The 21,278-nt window shown below is 49.0% G+C and overlaps 1 protein-coding gene across 1 annotated transcript; it reads right to left on the bottom strand.

The window, feature by feature from the left end:
* Nucleotides 1–281: 281 nt before the first annotated feature.
* Nucleotides 282–18,282, bottom strand: Ets2 (ETS proto-oncogene 2, transcription factor). Its single transcript, XM_027415682.2, has 10 exons — nucleotides 18,124–18,282; nucleotides 14,528–14,599; nucleotides 11,566–11,677; nucleotides 8,820–8,939; nucleotides 8,279–8,479; nucleotides 6,958–7,041; nucleotides 6,124–6,348; nucleotides 5,057–5,320; nucleotides 3,401–3,519; nucleotides 282–2,486 (listed from the first exon to the last, which is right to left on the bottom strand). The coding sequence occupies exons 2-10, from the start codon at nucleotides 14,597–14,599 to the stop codon at nucleotides 2,271–2,273; spliced, it is 1,413 nt and encodes a 470-aa protein (XP_027271483.1). The 5' UTR covers nucleotides 18,124–18,282; the 3' UTR covers nucleotides 282–2,270.
* Between the last annotated feature and the right edge of the window lie 2,996 nt (nucleotides 18,283–21,278).

Consider the following 21,278-nt stretch of genomic DNA (forward strand, 5'->3'; position numbering starts at 1 on the left):
CAAATGACCAAGGTGCTTCTACCTCAGATTCTAATGTTAAACACCAGCTTCCTAAAGTTTTCCTCCAAAATTCTGATGTATACAAGGCTGATTGTTCTAGTCTCATCCTTTTCTAGATAAATTTTCACAAGAAATAGATTTTTTTCTTCTAATTCCTTGAGGAAGGGCTATAGACTGAACTTCCAGGTTGTGTAGATAAGGGTACAGAATTCTCATCTGCCGTCTCTGGGTTGGGTCGGGGAAGGAGAAATATTCCAAGGAGCCAACATGACAAGGAGGCATTGGCATAAACCAAACACTTTATTATTTGAGGAGGAAAAGGCCAAATCACAAAACCTTTATACTCAAGACCACGCCAAAGACTTCCATAACTGTTAGGTTCAACCATGTAAAGCTTTCTCTCTTGGCTGACAAAACTCAGGTTAAACTTGGCAATTTCATGTGGCTCAACTGCATATAAACTGAAGTGTTGGCTAAGCTTTGGACAGGCACATGTCCCTGGTCCCATGTCTGTTTACATTATAGACAGATGTCCCAGTGTCTATACACACAGGTCCCATTTGAAAGGCAGCCTCCGCTCAGCTGCAAAGCATTCAATCTGCAGGCTAAGACTCCCAGGACTGGCACAGCAGGTCCCAGCTGGTCTTGTGTCCATTTCGAGGTCTCGTGATTTGATGACTCTTTATCGATGTCACCTGCTGGCCCTGAGGCCACCCTGCTGGCGAATGGCAAACCCTGTGGCCCACTTTTGAAACCAAATGACTGGGTGAAAGCTTGGGGTCTCATGGTGGGGTGAGCTCTTCACCAGATAAGAACATCACACAAGCGGCTCCACGCCGTTTCCCATCTTGCTTGCCCTGTCTGTACTCCTGGGTATCCGAGGCCAAGAAAATAAGAGGAGTCAACTCTCTGAGGACATGGAGCAGAAAGAAGCACATGCGGCCCAGATGTAAGAAACAGCAGGTCAGGGAGATGGGACGCGCCATGCTTCATTTAAGGTCAAGGCTGATGGACGATCCCTCCTGACCACCCTCAGCCCTGCCCAACACATTTCCCTTTACATGAGCTAAGATAAAAATAAAGCTTTCGTACAAATTACAATTTTTTTCCAGTGAGTTACTTTTGCAGTAAAAATAGCTGCTACATAAATCCCTTCTGATCTCTGAAAAGGAGGCATAGATTTCCAAAAATAGTCTTCTTATTGTAGTCACACAGAATACCTTGGGGCGAAGGAAGGAAGGAAACGACTGGCTAGGGGGAGGGGGAGTTGCTGGAAAACACAGTTACGCCAAAAAATAAAATACATTTGTGTAGAAACCGACTTAAGGCATGCAGAGAAGTGGAAAACATGTGCCATTTGTCAAGAAAAATACTGCTTTATAGCTTTTACTTTACAGTCCAGGAGGAAGTGGAGAGGCCCGAGGCACCCTCAAATAATAACATTAAATTTCTTATATAAAAAAAAAAAACAAACCTCAATATACAAAGTCCTGGCCAGATAATGAGCAAGTCAGAACTAAAATAACAACAACAACAAAAACAAAAGTAAAAACCAGGGGTCATCCCTCAGACCCCATTCCTGTTGGAAAATCAAATGAAAACAGTATATTACGATTTCTCTCAGTTAGCTCCTGAGAGATTAAATCTGTGTAAAATGACATTCCTAGGTGCTAGTGAAAAAAAAAAAGAAAAGAAAATCTACCAGGTATCTGCATTCTTGATTCAAACACAGTTATAATTACTTTTAAATACAATATACAATTTCTGTTAAATAGAACGGTTGGCGGATTTTGACGTTATAAGATACAATAATATGTACAAAATGACTTCCGAAATGGAGCAGTCGCTGCTCTCCACCTGCCTAGCTGGCTCTCAAGAGGTGGCTTTTGCATTTGCTACTCCTGGTGGCAAAAGGCCAAAGGAAAAACAATGTTTTTCAGGGTTTGTGCATCCACCACACGCTAGCTCCCTGGCGCATCTCAAATAGCCTCAATGACTGTGATCAGCACACAGCCTGCTCGGTGCTGGGGTGGCTTCCCAGAGCCCCTTCCCTTCCAGGTCTTGTGTCAGGACAGAGAGGCCATGCCACCTTCCACCACTGGGGAACTGGCCTTGTGGAAGAGGCATGGAATGAAAGGAGGCCATTGCTGCTTGGCAGCTCCCAGAGGGGTTCCATCCTGCCCTCCCAAGGGTCTTTGGAGCAGTGGGTCAGGACAGGCTTCCCACTCAGTCCCCGGGCCCGGGGCCAGCTCAAGGTCGTCCCAAGGACCTCAGTCTTCTGTGTCAGGCTGGACGCCCAGGATGGCATGCAGTTCCTCAGGAGTGAACCCTAGCAAGTTCTGCAGGTCACACACAAATCGGTACACGTAGCGCTTGCCTGACGTCTTGTGGATGATGTTTTTGTCATAGTAGTATCGTAGACCCCGGCTCAGCTTCTCGTAGTTCATCTTTGGTTTATTTTTCCTCTTTCCCCACCGGCGGGCCACCTTTGGGAAGACATAGAAAGGTCAGAGTCACCTGTGTCAATCTTGATTGCCTCCCCTGACCCTGGATGCTCACCCTATAGGACCCAAGTCATGGGGACATGTCTGGGTCACTTTAAATGTGTGGAGATGCTTCTCTGTACAAGGGCCAGGGATGTCCCCATCTCCCCCTGTCCTCCAGCTCCTGGGGCCAACCATTTGGAACCAGGGGTGTCCCAGACAGGGTCATCTGTTGTCAGCCATCCTCTATAATGCTTATTTCAACACTGCCCTACACCCCCCCCCCCAACCCCTTTTAAAAAGCTAGCGTCTCATAACCCTAGGTTGGTCATTACCCTCCGCCAACCTCTGCTTCCCTGCTGATTACAGACAGGAGGGTGCCATGACACCTGACTGGTGGTGCTGGGGCTAGAAGCTACGGCTGTGAGCGAGCTAGGCAGCCACTCTGCCAACTGAGATACGTTCCAAGCCATGTGACAGCTGGAAAGACTGCCCTGGCTCATGCATGAGACATGCTTATTCCCCCAGACACAGAGAGGGTGACAGATTACGTTATGTATATTGCTGGCATCATGCCTTACCAAAGCCATCTCCAGCAGAGGGACCCAGGGCCAACCCTGAAGGCTCCTTGGCTGCTATGTGCCTTGTCCAACTTGGGACAAAGGTGAATTCCCGCTAGAACTTGCCGAGGGTAACTAGAGAACCTGTGACGGACAATGTCCATGGAGGGAGGGCACTGCCCAAAGGACACTGGGCCCATTCATGAACAAGCCCTCGAGTGGCGTCCTTCGGCTCAGCTAGCCCCAGAGCCGGAGCTCCTGGTTGGGGAAGGGCTCTTGCTGGTTCTGTTGACTTTCCCTGTGTCCGGGGCCAGCTTTAGAACCCAAACTGGGGTTGAGGGTGCAAATGGTCCGTACCTCGTCAGGGTCAGCAAGCTTGAACTCCCATCCATCCCCTGTCCAGCTGATAAAAGATTGACAGGATTTGTCAGAGAGCAGCTCCAGAAGGAACTGCCACAGTTGGATGGGTCCGCTTCCTGGGGATAAAGGGAGGCAGGTTAGAGAGGGTTCTTCAAGGTCAGCTGGAACCTGACCCTCCCAGGGATCAGGCTGTCTTGAAAACATGGACCCCACCAGGGACTGTATGGACGAACAGGTGGCGCCTCAGGGAAGCACTTTAACGGACAGAAGCCACAGTAACCTCCTCTCTACCCAGTACTCCTCCAAGAGGATGGCTGAGCCAAGGCTCTTCCTTGGCTGCTGTCTTTGTCTTCTGGGAGGAGGATACAGGGTCACCAGCCCTCATCAGTACCAATCCTGCCTTTTTAATGCTTTCCAGCACCTTAAAAATTTTATTTCTAGAAAGACCCAGTGGGGCTGGGGTGGGTACTTAAGGGTCATTTCATCACAGGCATTCATCGCTGTTTGATGTGAGACCTGGCTGCATGCCACACTCACGAGGTGACCTGTATCTACAGCCGTCTGTCTTTTTGCTCCACAGGCAGTCAGGACTACCATTGTGAGGAGGAGGAGGCTTGCTGCAGCCTCACCTTTCTTAAGGATGTACTCGGGAGAGTGACTTGTCTTGGGTCCCTATCACAGATTAGAGAAGGAAAGCTGAGGTCTGTCCCTAAGCCCAGCTGTCACCTTGTCTGCAAATGTGAAAAGGCCTTGGGGAGGGACAGAAAGACCTCAGATGGGGCCAGGCCGAGCTGACTCACTTCAATGGCCACTAGGGCTTGTCACCTCTGAACTGATATTCCTTAGTGCGTCTCCACACTACCCGAGGTAACACCACAGGCCACAGGCTGGGCTACCCAACAAACAGTACTACTATAACCATCCAGGTAGACACTCCTAATGCTGTCAGGTTTCTTTGGATTCCTAGGTATCAAAATGGCCTTAGGTTCATAGATTATATATATATATATAATCTTTTTCATTGTCAAAAATATGTAAATATATATATTTGTTTTTGACAATGAAAAAGAAAATCCACATCTTCATTTTAATCTTTTTTTTTTAAGCTTTTTTTCTTTTAAAATCCATAGTGGCTTCTTATGGCCAGCATGAGAAGAAGGTTTATTTAAAGGCATCTATAGTGGTGAAAATGAACATTCTTGGTATTTTTGCCCCAGTTTTGAAATTGTCTGGTTCTAAAAACAGCTTTAAGATTCATTCTCTGCCCAGAAGAGTTCTCTCCTCCTCTTAGATGGTTTTGGAGGAGGTCAAGAGAGGTAAATAGTGCTGGTATCCCATGAGCCAGCTCCCACCCTTCCCAGGCCAGTTTACATTCCTGGAGATCCAGAGTATGAGTCAGAACCAGGACCAGTCTGTTCATCCGTCCCTCTCTCACCCTTCCTCCTCCTGTCCCAGGTAGAGGATGTGGCCTGTGGTCTCCTCCTACCCCCTGAGACCCTAACATGAAAACTTCTGCAAGCCTGGTCTTGTGGGACTTGGGTACAGTTAACCCCAGAGCGTGAGTGTCACAGCCAAACTTAGAAGAGTGTCACAGCAGCATGGTGGCCATTGCAGTCACATAGAAGCCCGCTGGGGCCCTGAGTGCACACTCACCGGTGAAGCCAGCCAGTACTGCCGCAGGAATAACTGGTTTGCCTTGTTCAACTGGGTCACTCCTCTCTTGGATGTAGTCCTTGAAGGACATGGTTGGTTTATTGAGGCACAGTGGCTGGCTACAGTCCTCCTCGAAGCTCTCAAAGGAAGGTACCCGCTGCACATCTAGTAGGGACGACTGGCTGTTCCAGGACCTCAGGAGCGAGTCGGAGCTCTCGAAGCTGTCTGTACCATTCTCTGGAGAGTCATGGTCCTTGGGTTTCCCTGGTAAAAAGCAACCAAACACATGCTGAGACCCCTCCAAGATGTGAGAAGGGCCAGTGCCCCTGGATCATGGATTCAAGTGCATCTTGGTCCCAATTCCTGCATCACTGCCAGCTACCCCCAGTGCAGATATAGGGACCTCAGGTACAGCATCCTTCAGATCCCTGAGTGCTTTTAAACTCAGTGCTAATCTCTCAGGACAAGGTTACGTACACATCACACCTTCCTCCAACAGAAGCATGGACAAAATGTAGAACACTATATAGCCACGAGAAGGAACAAACGCTACAACAGGATGGCTGGAAGCAGACAAACTCCAAAGAAGACAGTTAGCAGGAGCCCATCTGTGTGAAGCCCCAGAACAGCAGAACCCAATCTGTATGATGGAAAGTCAAATGGTTTGCTCTAGTGAAGAGGGCTGGGAAGGGACAGGAAGGAACCTTACGGAGAGCTAGAAATTTCTACCTCCACATGAATGGCTGTAACACAGGTGTACATAGCCGTGTCAGATGTGTGGACCTTAAACTGGAATCTGGCACACTCCCATGTGTCCAACAGAGTATACTCCACTGTGAGGAAGTTAGCTTAAAGTTGTTATGCTATTCGGTATTGCTCTCTAGATACCTACAGAACCCAGACCAGGATTTCATACCGGTTGTGCTTTTTTGGAAAGTCACACGGAAGGTGACCCTTTCCTTTAATCTCCTTCTCCAATGGCAGAAGACAGTGTCCTTACCAACCATCTCTCATCCTGAATGGCTTCTAGGATAAACCAACAACATTATTCTAGAGTGTCCTCTTACCAGAGCCATTGGTGAGCAAATTCAAGTTGCTGCCAGGGAAGTCCTGCGTGATGGAACAGTAATTGACACTGACAGTATTGAGCCGAGACTTGGGCAACATCTGGAACTCCTGCTCAGAGCCAAGACCTGCAGGCGTTGCAGACGGCGGGCACATGCTGTCCAGGAGGCTGTCTTTGGGGTAGCTTGGTGCCTGTATTCCATACGGAGCCTGTTCCATGCCAAAACCTGAACACAAGGATGGGTCAGATGGCAGAGCTGTTAAAGTCAACATCACAACAGCTAGACCCATACCTGACCTTGCGGGTCACCCCTAGGAGACCCTGTTTTGAGACAGGTGTCCCGGGTGCCAAATTCAGAGCACAGTGACTGTCTTCCACACACTTGTGGCCACATCTTGTGTTACACTACATTAATGTCTCCTGACTTCTTTTTCCTCTTTATGGTTAAAACAGCCTAGAACAGCGTTGACTCCTAGAGATTACATGAGCCACTTAAGCAAGACTAAGTTTCCCGGTGGCCACACTAAAAACACAAGGAGCAGGTGAAGCTAATTTTCCATTAAACTGGTCAGCCTATCAGTGGTCACCTCAATATATAAACAGTATCCTAACTCATCAAGAATAGTTTATATTATTGGCTTCATTTTACAGCCTCTGAGTTAGTGGAGATGAGTCAGACTCTTAGATTCCCATTATGCATTTCGGGAATCTGCCATGTTTCAGCTGTTTGGTAGATCAATACCCATGTGTAGCCACCCCAGGAAGAGGTCTAGGGCTACCTGAGGGGCTCGAGAGACTAAAACCAGAGATTTTAAGAAATAGTCACCTGACTGACCTAATGTATTGTTGCTGACCCAATGAGGGACCGCGTTGAGGTGTGAGTTTTCTTCATATTGGTCTTCTGTCTTTTCTTGGTTCTCTGAAAAACAGACACGAAGACATCAAGCCCACTTTAAAAACTCCACAAGAAAAGCAGTACTTCCACGATCCTGCATTGCGCATACAGGAGTGACTCACCTAGCCCTTCATATTCTGACTGATTTCAACCCCCTTATGTGTCTTTTTTAAAATTTTTAATTAGTATACTTTTTTTTTCTAATAATCTGGGATAAGTTTTCCAAAATCAATGACATCACCGTCTAGAAAAGCATTTAATTTCATGCATATGTTTATGAAAAGCCATTGGTTCTGGGGCTGGGAAAACAGGGGTTGAAGGAAAGGGACTTGGATCCGGCCCCCCCCCCCCCCCCCCCGTGAGGCCTAACATCCTCTGCAGGTTAGTCTGGGATGTCGTGAGGTCCACAGGGAAAGTGTGTGTTCTTGTAAGCTCCCTTACTGGGAACACACAATCACACAAACTCCATCCCCTGAAGCCAAGCAACACAAATACACATGCTGCCCCTGGGATGCACTGGGAAATGCCAGTCCATGCTCCCAAAGAATCAGGAGTCCTTAAAGTCAGTTTTCCTGGGCTCTAGGAAGCTATAACTAAACCATCCTGGCAATGGAACCCCAGATGAGATTCTGAGTTTATCTGTTGAAAGCAGACGTGTTTAACCATGGCACTAACCATTTTCTTACTTTGGTTGTTTTTAACTTAAGTTAGTCTTATTGGAACTGTCCCTCATTTAGACCCAGGTATCTTTTAAAGCAAGTCTCACTGATCTTGGAGTTCTGAGACAAGAATGGTTTCTGAGCTCAGTGTTTCCCCTTAACATTTCAGTATGTGTACCAGTCGATCAGTTACAGCCCGAACTCCAAAATCCCCAGCAACTGGAGTAATTTTCCTATGAAATCCACAATGATCTGTTTATGCTGCCTTACATTCAAATGTCCCTGTCTCTCTTGTCTCTTCCAGTGAGCTTACTCACATGGCACCCTGGCTGGCCTACATATCCAAGGTGCTCTGAGCTGGCACAACCAGTGCAGCCTGGCAACAACCAGCAATTTGGTGACTCAGGCTCTTGCCTTGTGGCTACATCTGGCGTGAACATCGCACACACTTCCCTCCATGGAATGAAGACCCGTCATCACCTCCCTGTTTGACTCGCTTGGGGGTGTTCTGAAGCAGGGACTCTTACTACGGGGCAGCCTGAGGTGGAAGCATACACCTCCTGCTGTTTGGGTCCCCACCTCCCCAAGTCCTGCAGCTGTACCTTTGATCATCTGCTCCAGATGTTCCCAGAGGATGTCACCCACAAAGTCAGGTGCCAGCTCCAGAAAGCGCTCTTTGCCGAGGTTACAGAGCATCTGGCCATTCATGCCAAACCGCTGCAGATTCACGTTCACCAGGCTGAACTCATTGGTGGCCCACAGCAGCCACTGGCACACCTGCTGCTCACTCCAAAGCCAGGGGTCTGTGCAGGAAAGACGAGAAAGAAAAACACTTGTGAGTATCTGGAAGGCAGGGAGTGGCCTTCTACAATTCACCAAGCCTGGACAGCTCCAAACCCCTCCGAAATGAATGAGACACTGCCATGCTGTGACCCAGGCATGTTCTGAGACACGAATGGCACTTGGTGTTTAGTGAGTGCAGGGTTAGGTGTGCCACAGGTCACAGGTACAGGGCAGCTACATTCCTCCTGCATTCTTGTGACCTCTTGCAAAACAACCAGGAGCATCTTAAAGACAGAGCTGGCCAAACCAGTCTCACACATGTCTTTCAGGGACTCCCCAGCCTCAAAGCCCCGCACTTACTTTTGGGAATGCCAAGACGCCGTTGCTCCTTGTGGAAGCCACTGAAGGTGGCTTTTAAGGCTTGGCTCATCACTGCCTTGCTGCAGGGCGTGAGCAAGGGCAGTTCACAGCTGGCTGAATCTGGAAAGAGACCACAGGGATGTCAGGACCAGGGTGGCGACGTCAAAAGAAGCTTAGGATTCTTTAACAGCATACAGCTGTAGGGCCAGGGTGCAACTAAATGCTTGCACACTCACATAGCACACAGGAGATCCTGGGTTCCATACCCAGTATTACCAAAAAGCTCCAAAAGCAAACAAGAAAATATTTTCCTTTAAAAAGTATTCTCTATTATAATAATCACAGAGATGTAATTTGACATGCCATATTTTTTTTCTTTTTAAAAAGTAAACAATGACATTAAGAGACAAAACCAATTATGCTTCTTAGGAAAAATCCAGAATAAAAATGAGTTTGGTGGTACACAGCTGTAATCCCAGTATTTGGCAGACAGAAATAGGAGGGTACTGAGGGTAACCTGAGTTCCAATTCAGTCTGGCAAAGTCCCCGGTGTGTGTGTGTGTGTGTGTGTGTGTGTGTGTGTGTGTGTGTGTGCTAAATTTTTAAGATAAAAGTCAAATTCTGTATTTTGTATAGCCTCATAAAGCAGGTACATACAGATGCCACTTCTACCTACATCATATTTAAGCATTTTAAACTGTATGGTTTTGGTTCAGAAGGCCTCAGATGTGTCCAGCCTTGTAGTCTGTGTCCTGTACGCAGCCAAGGATGGCTAGGAATGCGGCACAAAACTGTCAGAAGTACAGAGTATCCACAACATGAGACTGTGCTTTTCTGGTAACCTGACTGTGTGGTTCTTGAGTGTGGCCTTCAAAGGCCACAGTGTCACACTGCAGTGCCAAAAGGTTGGACAGTCCCTGGCTGCCTTCGGTGACTGTGAAAGTGTGATGTGGGACGGGGGCGTGCCAGGCTCAGACAACACTGCGCTGTGAAACAGGCACACCCCTAACTTTGTTGAGAAATAGTCTTCTCTGGTGCTGTCGGAAATCTCAGGGATGATAAACGACTACAAGACGAGGCCAAGCTTACGAAAGCCCGGGTGCTTTGATAAGTCTTTCTAGGCTGTGTTGTCCAACACCCACCTCATACGACAAACCAATCTGGAGTGTGTCCAGTCAATGACTATGAAGTAATTGTAGAGACGCATCTGACATGCTAGTCCTTTGAATAGAATGAAGACTGACAGTGAGAACCACTACCAAAATACAAATGGGCTAGGGTGAGCAAGAGTAATCTGTGATCCCAAAACTCAAAGGGAAAAGGGTGTGTGTGTGTGTGTGTGTGTGTGTGTGTGTGTGTGTCTGTGTGTGTGTGTGGTGTGTGTGTGTGTGTGGTCTGTGTGTGTGTGTGTGTATGTATGTGTGTATGTGTGTGTCTGTGTGTGTGTGTGTGTGTGTGTGTGTGTGTGTCTGTGTGTGTCTGTGTGTGTGTGTGTGTGTGTGTCTGTGTGTGTCTGTGTGTGTCTGTGTGTATGTGTGTGTGTTGTATGTGTGTCTGTGTGTGTCTGTATGTGTGTGTGTGTGTCTGTGTGTGTCTGTGTGTGTATGTGTGTGTGTGTGTGTCTGTGTGTGTGTGTGTGTCTGTGTGTGTCTGTGTGTGTATGTGTGTCTGTGTGTGTCTGTGTGTGTCTGTGTGTGTCTGTGTGTGTCTGTGTGTGTCTGTGTGTGTCTGTGTGTGTGTGTGTGTGTCTGTGTGTGTGTGTGTGTGTCTGTGTGTGTGTGTGTCTGTGTGTGTCTGTGTGTGTGTGTGTCTGTGTGTGTGTGTGTGTCTGTGTGTGTATGTATGTGTGTCTGTGTGTGTCTGTGTGTGTGTGTGTGTGTGTCTGTGTTGTGTGTGTGTGTGTGTGTGTGTGTATGTGTGTCTGTGTGTGTCTGTATGTGTATGTATGTGTGTCTGTGTGTGTATGTCTCTGTGTGTGTGTGTGTGTGTCTGTGTGTGTGTGTCTGTGTGTGTCTGTGTGTGTGTGTGTATGTGTGTGTGTGTGTGTCTGTGTGTGTCTGTGTGTGTGTGTGTGTGTGTGTCTGTGTGTGTCTGTGTGTGTCTGTGTGTATGTGTGTGTGTATGTATGTGTGTCTGTGTGTGTCTGTATGTGTATGTGTGTGTGTCTGTGTGTGTCTGTGTGTGTATATATGTGTGTATGTGTGTCTGTGTGTGTCTGTATGTGTATGTGTGTGTGTCTGTGTGTGTCTGTGTGTGTATATATGTGTGTATGTGTGTCTGTGTGTGTCTGTATGTGTATGTATGTGTGTCTGTGTATATGTGTATGTCTCTCTGTGTGTGTGTATGTGTGTGTGTATACACGTACATGCACTTGCCACTGGGGTGTTTTAACCAGAAATGTGAACTGAGCATGAGAAGCTTGGACACATTTCCATGTCCACTACCTTCTATTTGAAGAAGACACCCGGGAGATGAGGAAGTGCTTGAAAACACCAGAGCTCCTGGGTTCACAGGTGGCCACAGCATGTGAAGACACCACAATGACCAGTTCACTCAAACAAGAGGAAAACCGGCTTCTCCCATACCCTGGGAGAAGATTTCCATCAAGACCGTCCATACCAAATACTCAAGACATCCGGACTCTTGGCAGGAGAAAGATCTGTCTTTACAAACCGATCATGCTTTATTAACCCAGCTACTGAGGGAAGCTCTGCACCATCTCTGCTAGGTTGGAGGAACAAATTACCATGGGAGACGGAGTCCAAGCCTGTGGGCACTTCTTGGAGTGTCTGCTCTTCACTGAGAGAGGGGAACACAGCAAACAGAGAACCATCAAAGGTGTCAAAGGCTGGCTGGCGCTGGAGAACACAGGGAGGAGAAAGAGGCACAGCATGAAGTCACGGGGTGACGTGTTTTCTTATTGGTCCACAAACCTCACCACCAGCCCTGATGACATCAGCCATTTTGAAGCAACATGAGCCAATGACCTCTCAGTACTGGCAGCACACTTCTAGGACCTCACTCTAGAGTCTTTAGTTAATACCACAGGGTCAGATGGCCTGGGAGATTACTTCAGAGCATAATCAACTTAAATTAGTAAACTAAATACATCTAAAAGCAGCCGAATCTTAGGAACACACTGAGAGGAGTTTCAGAGAAGACCCGCACCCATCTCATCAGACTGGGTGTATAGGAAAAGAAAAACTGGACAGGGTGTTTTGGTGTAAAACACTTAAAACAAAAAGGGAAGCCTAGAAAGAAATGGGGAATTGAAGGGATAATAAGGTGTTGTTATCTTTGGACAGTTAGTTACTTTGAAGTATCTACTACTTTAAGTGAATCAAGAGAAGCCCGTCCCCATCACTCCAGCAGTTCAGATAATAACAATCTGTGGGAAAAAAAACACCTTAATATTTTCTATGATAAAAAAAAGATTGTAGAAAAGAAACTTCAAACCAACTACAGGCAGACTTTCAAAGGCACCTTTCAGGAAAAATCGGGTATATAGCTAAAGTGTAAAGACAGCCTCAGGAAGCATCAAAGGCCGGCCGTGTGATCCCACATATGCAAAGTTTAAAAAAAAAACAGCAGCTCTGCATGGGAGGGGCACGGATAAGCTCCGACGATGAGGCTGACCCGCCCCTGCCCGGCTCCTTTAAGAATGTGAAGAAAAGTTCTGTTTCCCAACATCATCTGGAAACCCCACATGGTGTGTAACACAATGACCCATGTGTTGCATCATGGGCAAATAAATGTGTAACACATTTACAAATAAAATCAGCTCAGCGCTGTGCCTTCATTTCAGAAATGCAGAAGAGCGAATGACATGTTGAACAAGAGGGCAGGCTGCCAATCCCAGCCCTCAATCCTCAACCCCCACCCCAGGACTGCCAACGGCCCAGGAGGGCAGGCCCACTGAGGTGTATGAAGCACCTGACTGGATGAACCAGGGACTTTATGTGGAGATGGTTTTGGTGAAATAGTAAATAAATGTCAGGCAAAAAAACCCAAAAAACAAAACAAAACAAAAAAACAAACAAAAAAAAACTTCCCAAAAGCATGCTCAGGCCTCTAAGAAGTGTCTTTCTGGAAGTTCTTTTTTTTAAACCAGGAAGTCACAGAATAATGCAAAGCCTTGCTAAGAATTTCAACATAGACTCTGGTGGCGAATGCCTTCTCTGAATCCAGACATCAGCATTTACAGAGGTTTTCCCCCCTTAGGGCTGTGTGTGGCTTCAGCTCCGTCACACTTCCGCACACCATTTCTGCCGTGCTTAAGACACACAGCTAAATCGAACAAGGATTAGGGTTAGGGTTCCCAGCACCCTGGGATTTGATGCCTTCACTATAACAGAAAAATGGATGCCTAACCCTAACCCTAACCCTAACAATAATGGGTGCCAGATTCTGCCTCTGGAGTTTGCATCAGACACGTAACCATAAAAACGGCTTAGGGAAATGGGAAGATGGCTCAGCAGGAAAAGCATTTGCTGGGGAAGCTTGAGGACATGAGTTGGGATCCCCAGAACCCACGTGAGGCTGGACAGGGGACCCTGTCTGTCATCCCAGTGTCCTGGGAAGAGGGGGTAGACAGGAGAGTCCCCAGAAGCTCAGTTAGCCTTTGTGTGCACAGTAGAAGACAAGAGACCCTGCCTCAAATAAAGGGAAGGCAAGAACCAGCACTGGAGACTGTTTTGTAATCCTAGCACCAGGAGAGCAGAGACAGGAGGCTCCTGGAGCCTGACACACCAGTCTTGCTTAGCCAGTGAGCGGCAGGTTCAGCGAGAGTCTCTGTCTCAAAAAATAAAGTGGAGAGCAATAGAGAAAGACACTTGTTGCTGGCTTCTATACTCACACGCACAAGCTTGCACTCACTCCACACACACACACACACACACACACACACACACACACACACACACAAGCACACACGTGAGCACACAAACACGCACTGGTGCATACACTCACACACAAAATTACCAGCTCATGCTACAAGAATGTCTCACAGACATGATGTGAAAAGTGTTTGCCCAGGGGAGCCAGCTCTTTCACCTTTAATCTGTTTGGGGTTTGTATAAATAGGCCTGCTGCTGCTGCACCAGAGAGAGCAGGTTCCCAATAGCCTCATGGGTGCAGCTCCTCCTGATGGGAAGAGCACAAGAATGCCTAGTCTCTTTGATTTCAGTTTATAAACAGTCCTCTGGGAGTGCTGAGATTGATCAGTGGGTAAGGCAAACCTAGTGACCCGACCCCAGGACCTATATGGTGGAAGAAAAGAGAGCACCGACTCCCACAAACTGTCCCCTGACCTCTACATGAGGGTCATCATGGTATATGCACACAGGCACTCATAAATAAATGCAAAGAAGTTAAAGAGTAAGTAGCGTTTCCATGCACTCAGCCATGGAAACTCCTGAGTGCATAAAAAGGTGGCAGACACATTCTCTCCAACTGTTTAAGACTCAGAGGGCTTGTTTTTCCATATCTTGCGGGGCAGGTACAAATAGCATGGTGATACCCATTTCACAGTACAGAAAACGGAGGCCCAGAAGATTACATAATTTCCCCCAGAGTCACACAGGTAAGATATGTAAAAACCTGGGACCAGAACCAGTTTTCTGGGACACAGTCCAACATGGGTTTTCCCCCTCTTATCGATGGAATTTCTAAAATTGTCAAGAGAAGTTTTAATTAAGAAGCACACATACCTTGAGTGTCCCTCGAAAACTGTTAGCGACAGGGGCCACTTGGTCCATGTTCTTGATTGCGAAATCATTCATCTTGAAGAAAAAAAAAAGCAAACGAGACAGAGTTAGAGGGGTTACAATTGAAGCACGTTTTAAAGGTAATATTGGCGGTGACATCAATATTTAGGTGGGTGCAACACAAAGTCAGCAGTATTCCACACGCCTGGATGTGGGAATTCTTATTTAAGGGCCCCAGACAAAGTCGCTCTCAAGGAGAGTGGGGGCGCACCACGTGGGGTGGGATGGGGGCCCTACAGAGCTCTACTTAGATGTGAGACTCACTTCATGGGCTGTCCCCACACCCTGGGTTAGCAGAGCAAGGAGGCTGCGCCAGGAGTCTCAGCAGCACTTCTATGGGCAGCTGAGGTGAGGCCTTAGGTGGTGCCAAGCAGGGCCACATGCCAGCATCTCCTCCTGTCTGCACAGGGCAGTCAGATTCAACCTGAGCACCTAATGGAAGCCACGCAGGGGTCACACCAGAGCACCCTCTTCCCACCATTCTTCTTGGAGACATGCAGAAACACATGACCCTGAGTGACCCAGCCCCTCATCATCGCAGATCCTCAGGCTCTGCCTATGTGACCTCAGGACTTCTCTACTTCATGTGTGTAGCAGTTTTGCACCCCTTCCCGAAGCCAGGCCTTGCTTTAATAATAGGGGCTCATACCAGAGCTCTGCTGACCACCAGCTGGCTGCAGTGGCTACTGGCAGTGACAAGGCCCCTGTGAAGGGAGGCGGCCATACACATGAGGTCTTAGGAACTAGAAGGGAGGAGGAAAAGCGTCTCGGTACTTTGAATATTTACTTGGTGCTTACATAATGTTGTGAATACATTAGGTCTACTGACTATAGTCGAATCAATTCGGCCTGTTAAGACTGCTTTTGAGCGTGCTGGAAAACAAAAATGTGACTTGCAGTGGGCTGAAAATTTTCCTGGGGCCCTAATGTGTACTTATGGGTCGAACCAAGTGATATGAAGTAAGGAGGCCTTCAACAATACCACCAGAGCTGTAAACAGATGGAGTCACTGAACCTGCCGGCAGCTCCCCACCCTCCAGGCTCCAAGGTACAGAACATGGGGAGCCTTCAGCAGGTCCTTGGTGTCACCCACAGTGGCCCACACCTGCTCTCCTCCGTGCGCACCCGCCTGTTAAACAAACACTCACTAAAATTAGTGTGCAATTGGTAGAACTTGATAGAGCCAGCGGACAGCACCTCCTCAGAGAACTATTTAACTTGCATTGTTCTTCCTCGTGTTCTGTTTAGAGTCAACATTATGGCCAATGCAGATGTCCTAACAGTTTCTTACTCTCCAACATGCGTGCATGCGTGCACACACTCACACCTTGATTAAAAGGCAACAAGGGGGGAAAGGGGTCCTCGGGGAGGCTGTTGGGAGCTCAGATATGAGGATTTGGGTTATAATGGCTCACAAAGGCTGAGGATCATTGAAGGAACACCAGCCAGTTCTGGAAGGAGTCAGGGCAGGGTCTGTCCAGTCTCCACAGTGGGTACATTCGTTCAGACTCTCCCTTGGTATACTATCTCAGCCACATCCACTAAGGATTCGATATTCTTTACAAACAAATGCCACCACGACAGAATGCCGAGCTCCCCGTGTCAATGAAGCCCCAAGTCCCACCCCCTCAATCCTCCTATGTCCAGGTCCCAAAAGTTACCATGGAGGCAGCTGACACCGAGTCACTGTCCTGGGGACACACTTCTACTGGGTTGTCTATGGGGATTACACCTCAGGTGAACAGGGCTCTGGGCTCTCCCTACCACATCCCACAGAAGCAGAGAGCACACAAATGTGATTAAAGCAGGCCTTCTTGTCATAGCCCTGTGAAATGCTCGACTACTGAGAACTTCGTGTGGCCTACTTTAATGGACTCAGCCCTGTAACCTGTTGACTGAACACAAGCCTCAAGCAGGAGACCAATCAGAGAGCCAGAAACGTCGACACAGTCCCTCCAGGGTCTGTCAGACAGGGCTCTCTGTGGACCGATGTGTAGATACTTGCGTACTTAATTCTGAGTTTTAGCTTCTGAGAGGGATGAATGGTTGTGGAAGAACTTCTTCCCTGCCTTTTGTGTACAAACAGGAGGAGAAAAGGGAGGTTCCCACTCCCACATAAAGAGCTGTAATTACCAGCTGCAGAACAGGGTTCCTTTGTTGCCCGGCTTTTAATGAGTTTTGTAAAAAAAAAAAAACCCTGTAGAATTAAAGCACTTGACTAAATGGCTTCAGGCAGACACACGGCTAATCAAATTTAGGTTCATTTATCCTACTGAACGTGCTTGCTAAGTCCTGGGACAAGTCGAGACTCTGGATAAATCAATTTTCAAGTTTAGACTCTTTGGTACTCAGGGGACTCACTGCTACGTGTACTCAAAAAATAAAAAAAAAATAAAAAGAGCAGGAGTAAATGATGGAAACCTAACGACTGAGAAGTGAAGTTTTAAAACAAGAATTTCACTGGCAAACAATCCTTGTTGGAACTGGTAACCATTTATAAGAGAGCACAGGTCTGTATTTAGGTAAATTTTTGGAAGAACAAAACCTTTTGAAGGTCGGTTTGCTTTTCGCTTAGAAAGCGATCAGTTTAGGGAGATGGATGACTAATTCCAGATCTGAGAGTTAGACTATTTCCCTGTGGGGCGCACGGTGTTCACATTTACTGTACTGCGAGATTACTCAGAATTTTAATAAAAGCTTAACACTGAGATGTATCTCCCGATCCGAGGCGGTGTGGGCAGGCAGATAAGGTAGGGAGCGAGTCTCTCTCTCTATCTCTTAACTGGTGAATTAAGTGACTCCTGTCTCCAACCAGGCCTGCTCACCGCTTTACTTCCTAAATAAGTAGCGAGCCAACCACTATTTTAAGGTCCGCTGAAATTTAGTGCAGGTTAGCATAAATCTCACGAGATTAAATAATGAATAAATAAGTACAGGTGAAACACACACACACACGACACCTTCATATACTCTTAAGGAGAAATAAATAAAGGCAGCGCAGCCATGCGCACCCTCCTCTGGGACGCTGTCCTGTGCTGGCTTCGCAGGGCCGGAGGGTAGGGGGGTGGGGGCCCAAACCTAGCCAAGCAGGTGACACGTTCCTGGGAGCCGCAGTTTCCCAGGTGTTTCAGGCGCCGGGCACCCCCGTATCCTCCCAGGCCTAGTGCCTCCCCGCCTCAAGTCACTCCCATCCTGGGGCCACCGCGGCCACCCTCTTCGGGTCCCCCAAGCCAAGCCACCTGGAGAAATGCAGTCGCGCGCCCCGGGCAGGAACCGCACCAGGCGGGCACTGGTTTTCCCCAAAACAAAAGCGGGCTGCACACGCCCTGCCCGGTGCCCGGGTCCCTCGCCGAGGCCACTGGGTGCCCGAGAACCAGCCGGAGCGGCTCTGGGACGCGCGCCCGACCTGCCGACCTGCCGACCTGCCGACCTGCCGACCGGCCGGAGCAGGGCCGTCCGTCCATCCGCGCGCACCGCACCCCACCCCGGGCGGAGTTCCTCCCGCGGACCGTCGCACACGGGGCCGCTCTTGCTCTTACCGCGCCGCAGCGGGCAGGGCCGGCCGGAGGGCGGCTGTGAGAGGAGATCGCGGTGATCCGGGCGCGCGAGGCGAGGCGAGGCGAGGCGAGGGCGCGGGGCCGATCCGGGAGCGCGGGGCCGGGGGCGACGGCGGGGATTGGTGGGACTCGGCGGCGTCCAGTCCGTGCTCAGCGCCGCGGTGGAGGAAGTAATCAGCCTGGTGTCCCGGCCGCGCGCTCTTCTGGAGCTGGGGGAGGGCCGGAGGGGACCGGGGGAGGGGACAGCAGGGGTGACGGAGAGAGCGGGGAGGAGGAGCGAGCTGGAGGCCGGCGTGGGAGGAGACCCGCGCTCCGGCAGCCGCGGCCCCACGGTCCTCTGCCCGCAGTTGCCCGCCTGCTGGCCTCTGCTCCCGGGGCCGACTCGGGCCGTGCGCCCTGGAGGTCAGCAGGAAAGGCAGGGCCGTGCCCTCCTGCGTCCCCGGATCCAAGCGGGTGGCGCCGGTGGCACGCGGGATAGGCGGTGAGGCTTCCGCCGTGGAGCCGGCCCTGTGCTTGGAACTATGTGCGGATTCTGATCTCTGGTCCTTCCGTCATGAAGAGACTCTTACGTGAGGTTAGGGAGGCGCAAACGAGTAGGCGGGTGGCCGAGTCGCGAGTGGAAGAGTGGAACGTGGCGTAGCCGCTCGGCTCTGGGTTGGCCCCTCCTACCGCCTCGGTGGGGATGGCGCCCCCTAGAGCCGAGCCGAGCCTTAGCGCTCACTTGGCTGAGCACCAGCCTTACTAATTCATCAAGGCATTGATTGGTGTTACACTTTAATATCAGGTCAAGGACATGCCAAGTCCAGAGTGCGTCTCCCGAACTCATGGTCAAAAGCACCGGCCATAGGGCAGTTTCCCTTTTTGTGGCAAAGTGACAAGTTCACGGCTGGAAGCCCGCGCGTTTGCTCTGTGGGCGCAGGTGTGTGTTCAGGGTTGAGTAGAGAAGTTTAGGTGGATACCAGAGATGCGTATGGAATTGCACATGTCTAGCTTCGGCAAGGCCATGAGACTGACGATTGGTACGTTCCAAGGACAGCCTTATCGGGAAGCGAGTAGAAGGCCGCAGCTTCCCTGGTACTCAGGGCTCCTGGTTTCCATGGCAACACCCCATCAGAAGTTACTGGCCAATTGAGTTACTGTTGTACTTGATATTTCCCTCTGGTGTATCACCTTTTCAGGAGTCAGGGCCCAATCCACTAAGCTAAAACAGCCATGTTCAGACGGAATCGATATTTCCTCGTGGCTTCTCAGTTCGTGTTCAGGTCTGGGTCAGAGAACCCAGGTCGAGGAGGGGGAACTCCATAAATGGATACAGATTCCCTAAGTCCGTTACCATGGAGACATGGACCAGCATATGTTACCTTTTTTTTTTTTTTTTTAAAACCATAGCCGAAGGTACTGATTTATCTGGACTTCAATTCCAGCTGACGGAGGGTGACCTATGGCCTCCCTCCGCATATTCTCAAGCCTTGACTGTGTGCCTGAGAACCTTGGCACTCACATACTGATCTCTTGAAACTCAGATATCCCAACAGGACCACTTTCTTCCTTCACCTGTGCTCCAGACACTGTGGGCACTCATGGTGCCCAGGGTCTTCCTTACTCACCCAGGGCCTCCCTGAGCCAAGACGCCTTTCAGGGCCTCTCAGGCTGACAGTTGGAAGACAGCACTGTAACACTGAGCAGAAAGCTGCAAAAGAAGTTGTCACACGAGTGTAACGGCACCTGTGTCATTAAACTTTGATTAGTCTCTGAGATGAACTTAGAATTCATCGGCAAGGTAGAAGGCTCGGTAAAGATGGGCTTCTGAGCTTTCCTTGGTGATCATTTTGGGATGTTTTTTTTGGGGGGGGGTAAGGTGTCTCACTCGTGGAAATGAAGGAAGGCATTCTGGAAAGCAACCCAGCCCTGATGGTTCCAAGTATGTAAAACCTGATCTAAAGTAACAGCAACAGACCTGGGATGCCTTTTGGGTTGACCTCTGGGGAAGGAGTCCTTGGTTGGCTCAAGCATCCTCTAGCCTGGCCAGTTTGGTGGTTGATCTACCTCAGCCTTGGGCAGGTACATGCTTAGGAACATAACGGATACACATTCACCGTTTCTGATTGCTTTTTTTCCCCCTCGATTTTCTTGGGTGGTTTCCTAGTTACTGAAGCTTGCCTGAGCCCTGTGATTATTCATTGACTATTATGGCTCGATTCGCAGGGAACCTGGGGCCTTCCTGCAAATTGAATCTAATAAAAGCACACCCCTCTGCTCCAAGATCAAAAGTCAATGGTGTTTAGGAGGAAATGGAAGCCGGGAAGGTTCCTAAGCAGAGTGAGCAGGTGGACTGTGGAGGCAGAGTGAGTGCCAGGGCAAAGGTAGCCCCTCTCTGAACAGAAGGGAGCCATACTATGAAATAGCATAAATATGAAATACCTAGAGAGTGAAATGCAGACCGGATTCTTTGGAATCGGGGCATAATTATTTTTTAAAAAGTGACTAACTCACTAAGCCCTCTTTTTCAGAAACAGTATGGCAGTGCAGCTTCCTGGGAAGCTGATTTGTGTTTACCTTGTGATCCTGGTCAATAGCACCGTCTCAGGGGGTTCCCAGGTCCAAGTTAAACATTTAGTGTGAGGAGGTGCACCATTTATTCCCTCAGAAAACACAATGTGAGGTGGCAAGAGGACAAAGAGGGTCGAGACTGAGTTCCTGTCCCTTGGAGAAGCCAAAGGAAAGGAGGGATTGCTAGGTTCCACAGAGTGGGACCCTTTGTGGGACAGATGGTGTGGAGGAAGAGGCAGGTGGTGAGGCCTGGAACGTGTGGAGAGGTAGAATCATCCCAGTTCATGTATGACTGCATGTGTTAGGGAGTAGTGACCAGTCACAAATCCCACTGATGTTGGATCAAGGCCAGATGAAGCCAGGCTTTCTAGCCCTACACCTCCCCAAACCAACCCTCTCTTGCCAGTTTGGTGGCTTGCATGGGTACCAGGAATCTGCATGAGGTGGTTTCAGCAAGACAGCCTCCCACTGAAGTGGTCAAGAAATGCCTGTTGGGTCCTAGGGCTTCTGCAATGTCAATATGGGCAGCCCTGGGAGGAAAAAAAAAAAAAAAAAAAACCTTTTCCTGCTCTCCCTCTAGCATATTT

The sequence above is a fragment of the Cricetulus griseus genome, chromosome 4 (genome assembly GCF_003668045.3).
Source record: "Cricetulus griseus strain 17A/GY chromosome 4, alternate assembly CriGri-PICRH-1.0, whole genome shotgun sequence".
NCBI classification, from domain to species: Eukaryota; Metazoa; Chordata; class Mammalia; order Rodentia; family Cricetidae; genus Cricetulus; species Cricetulus griseus.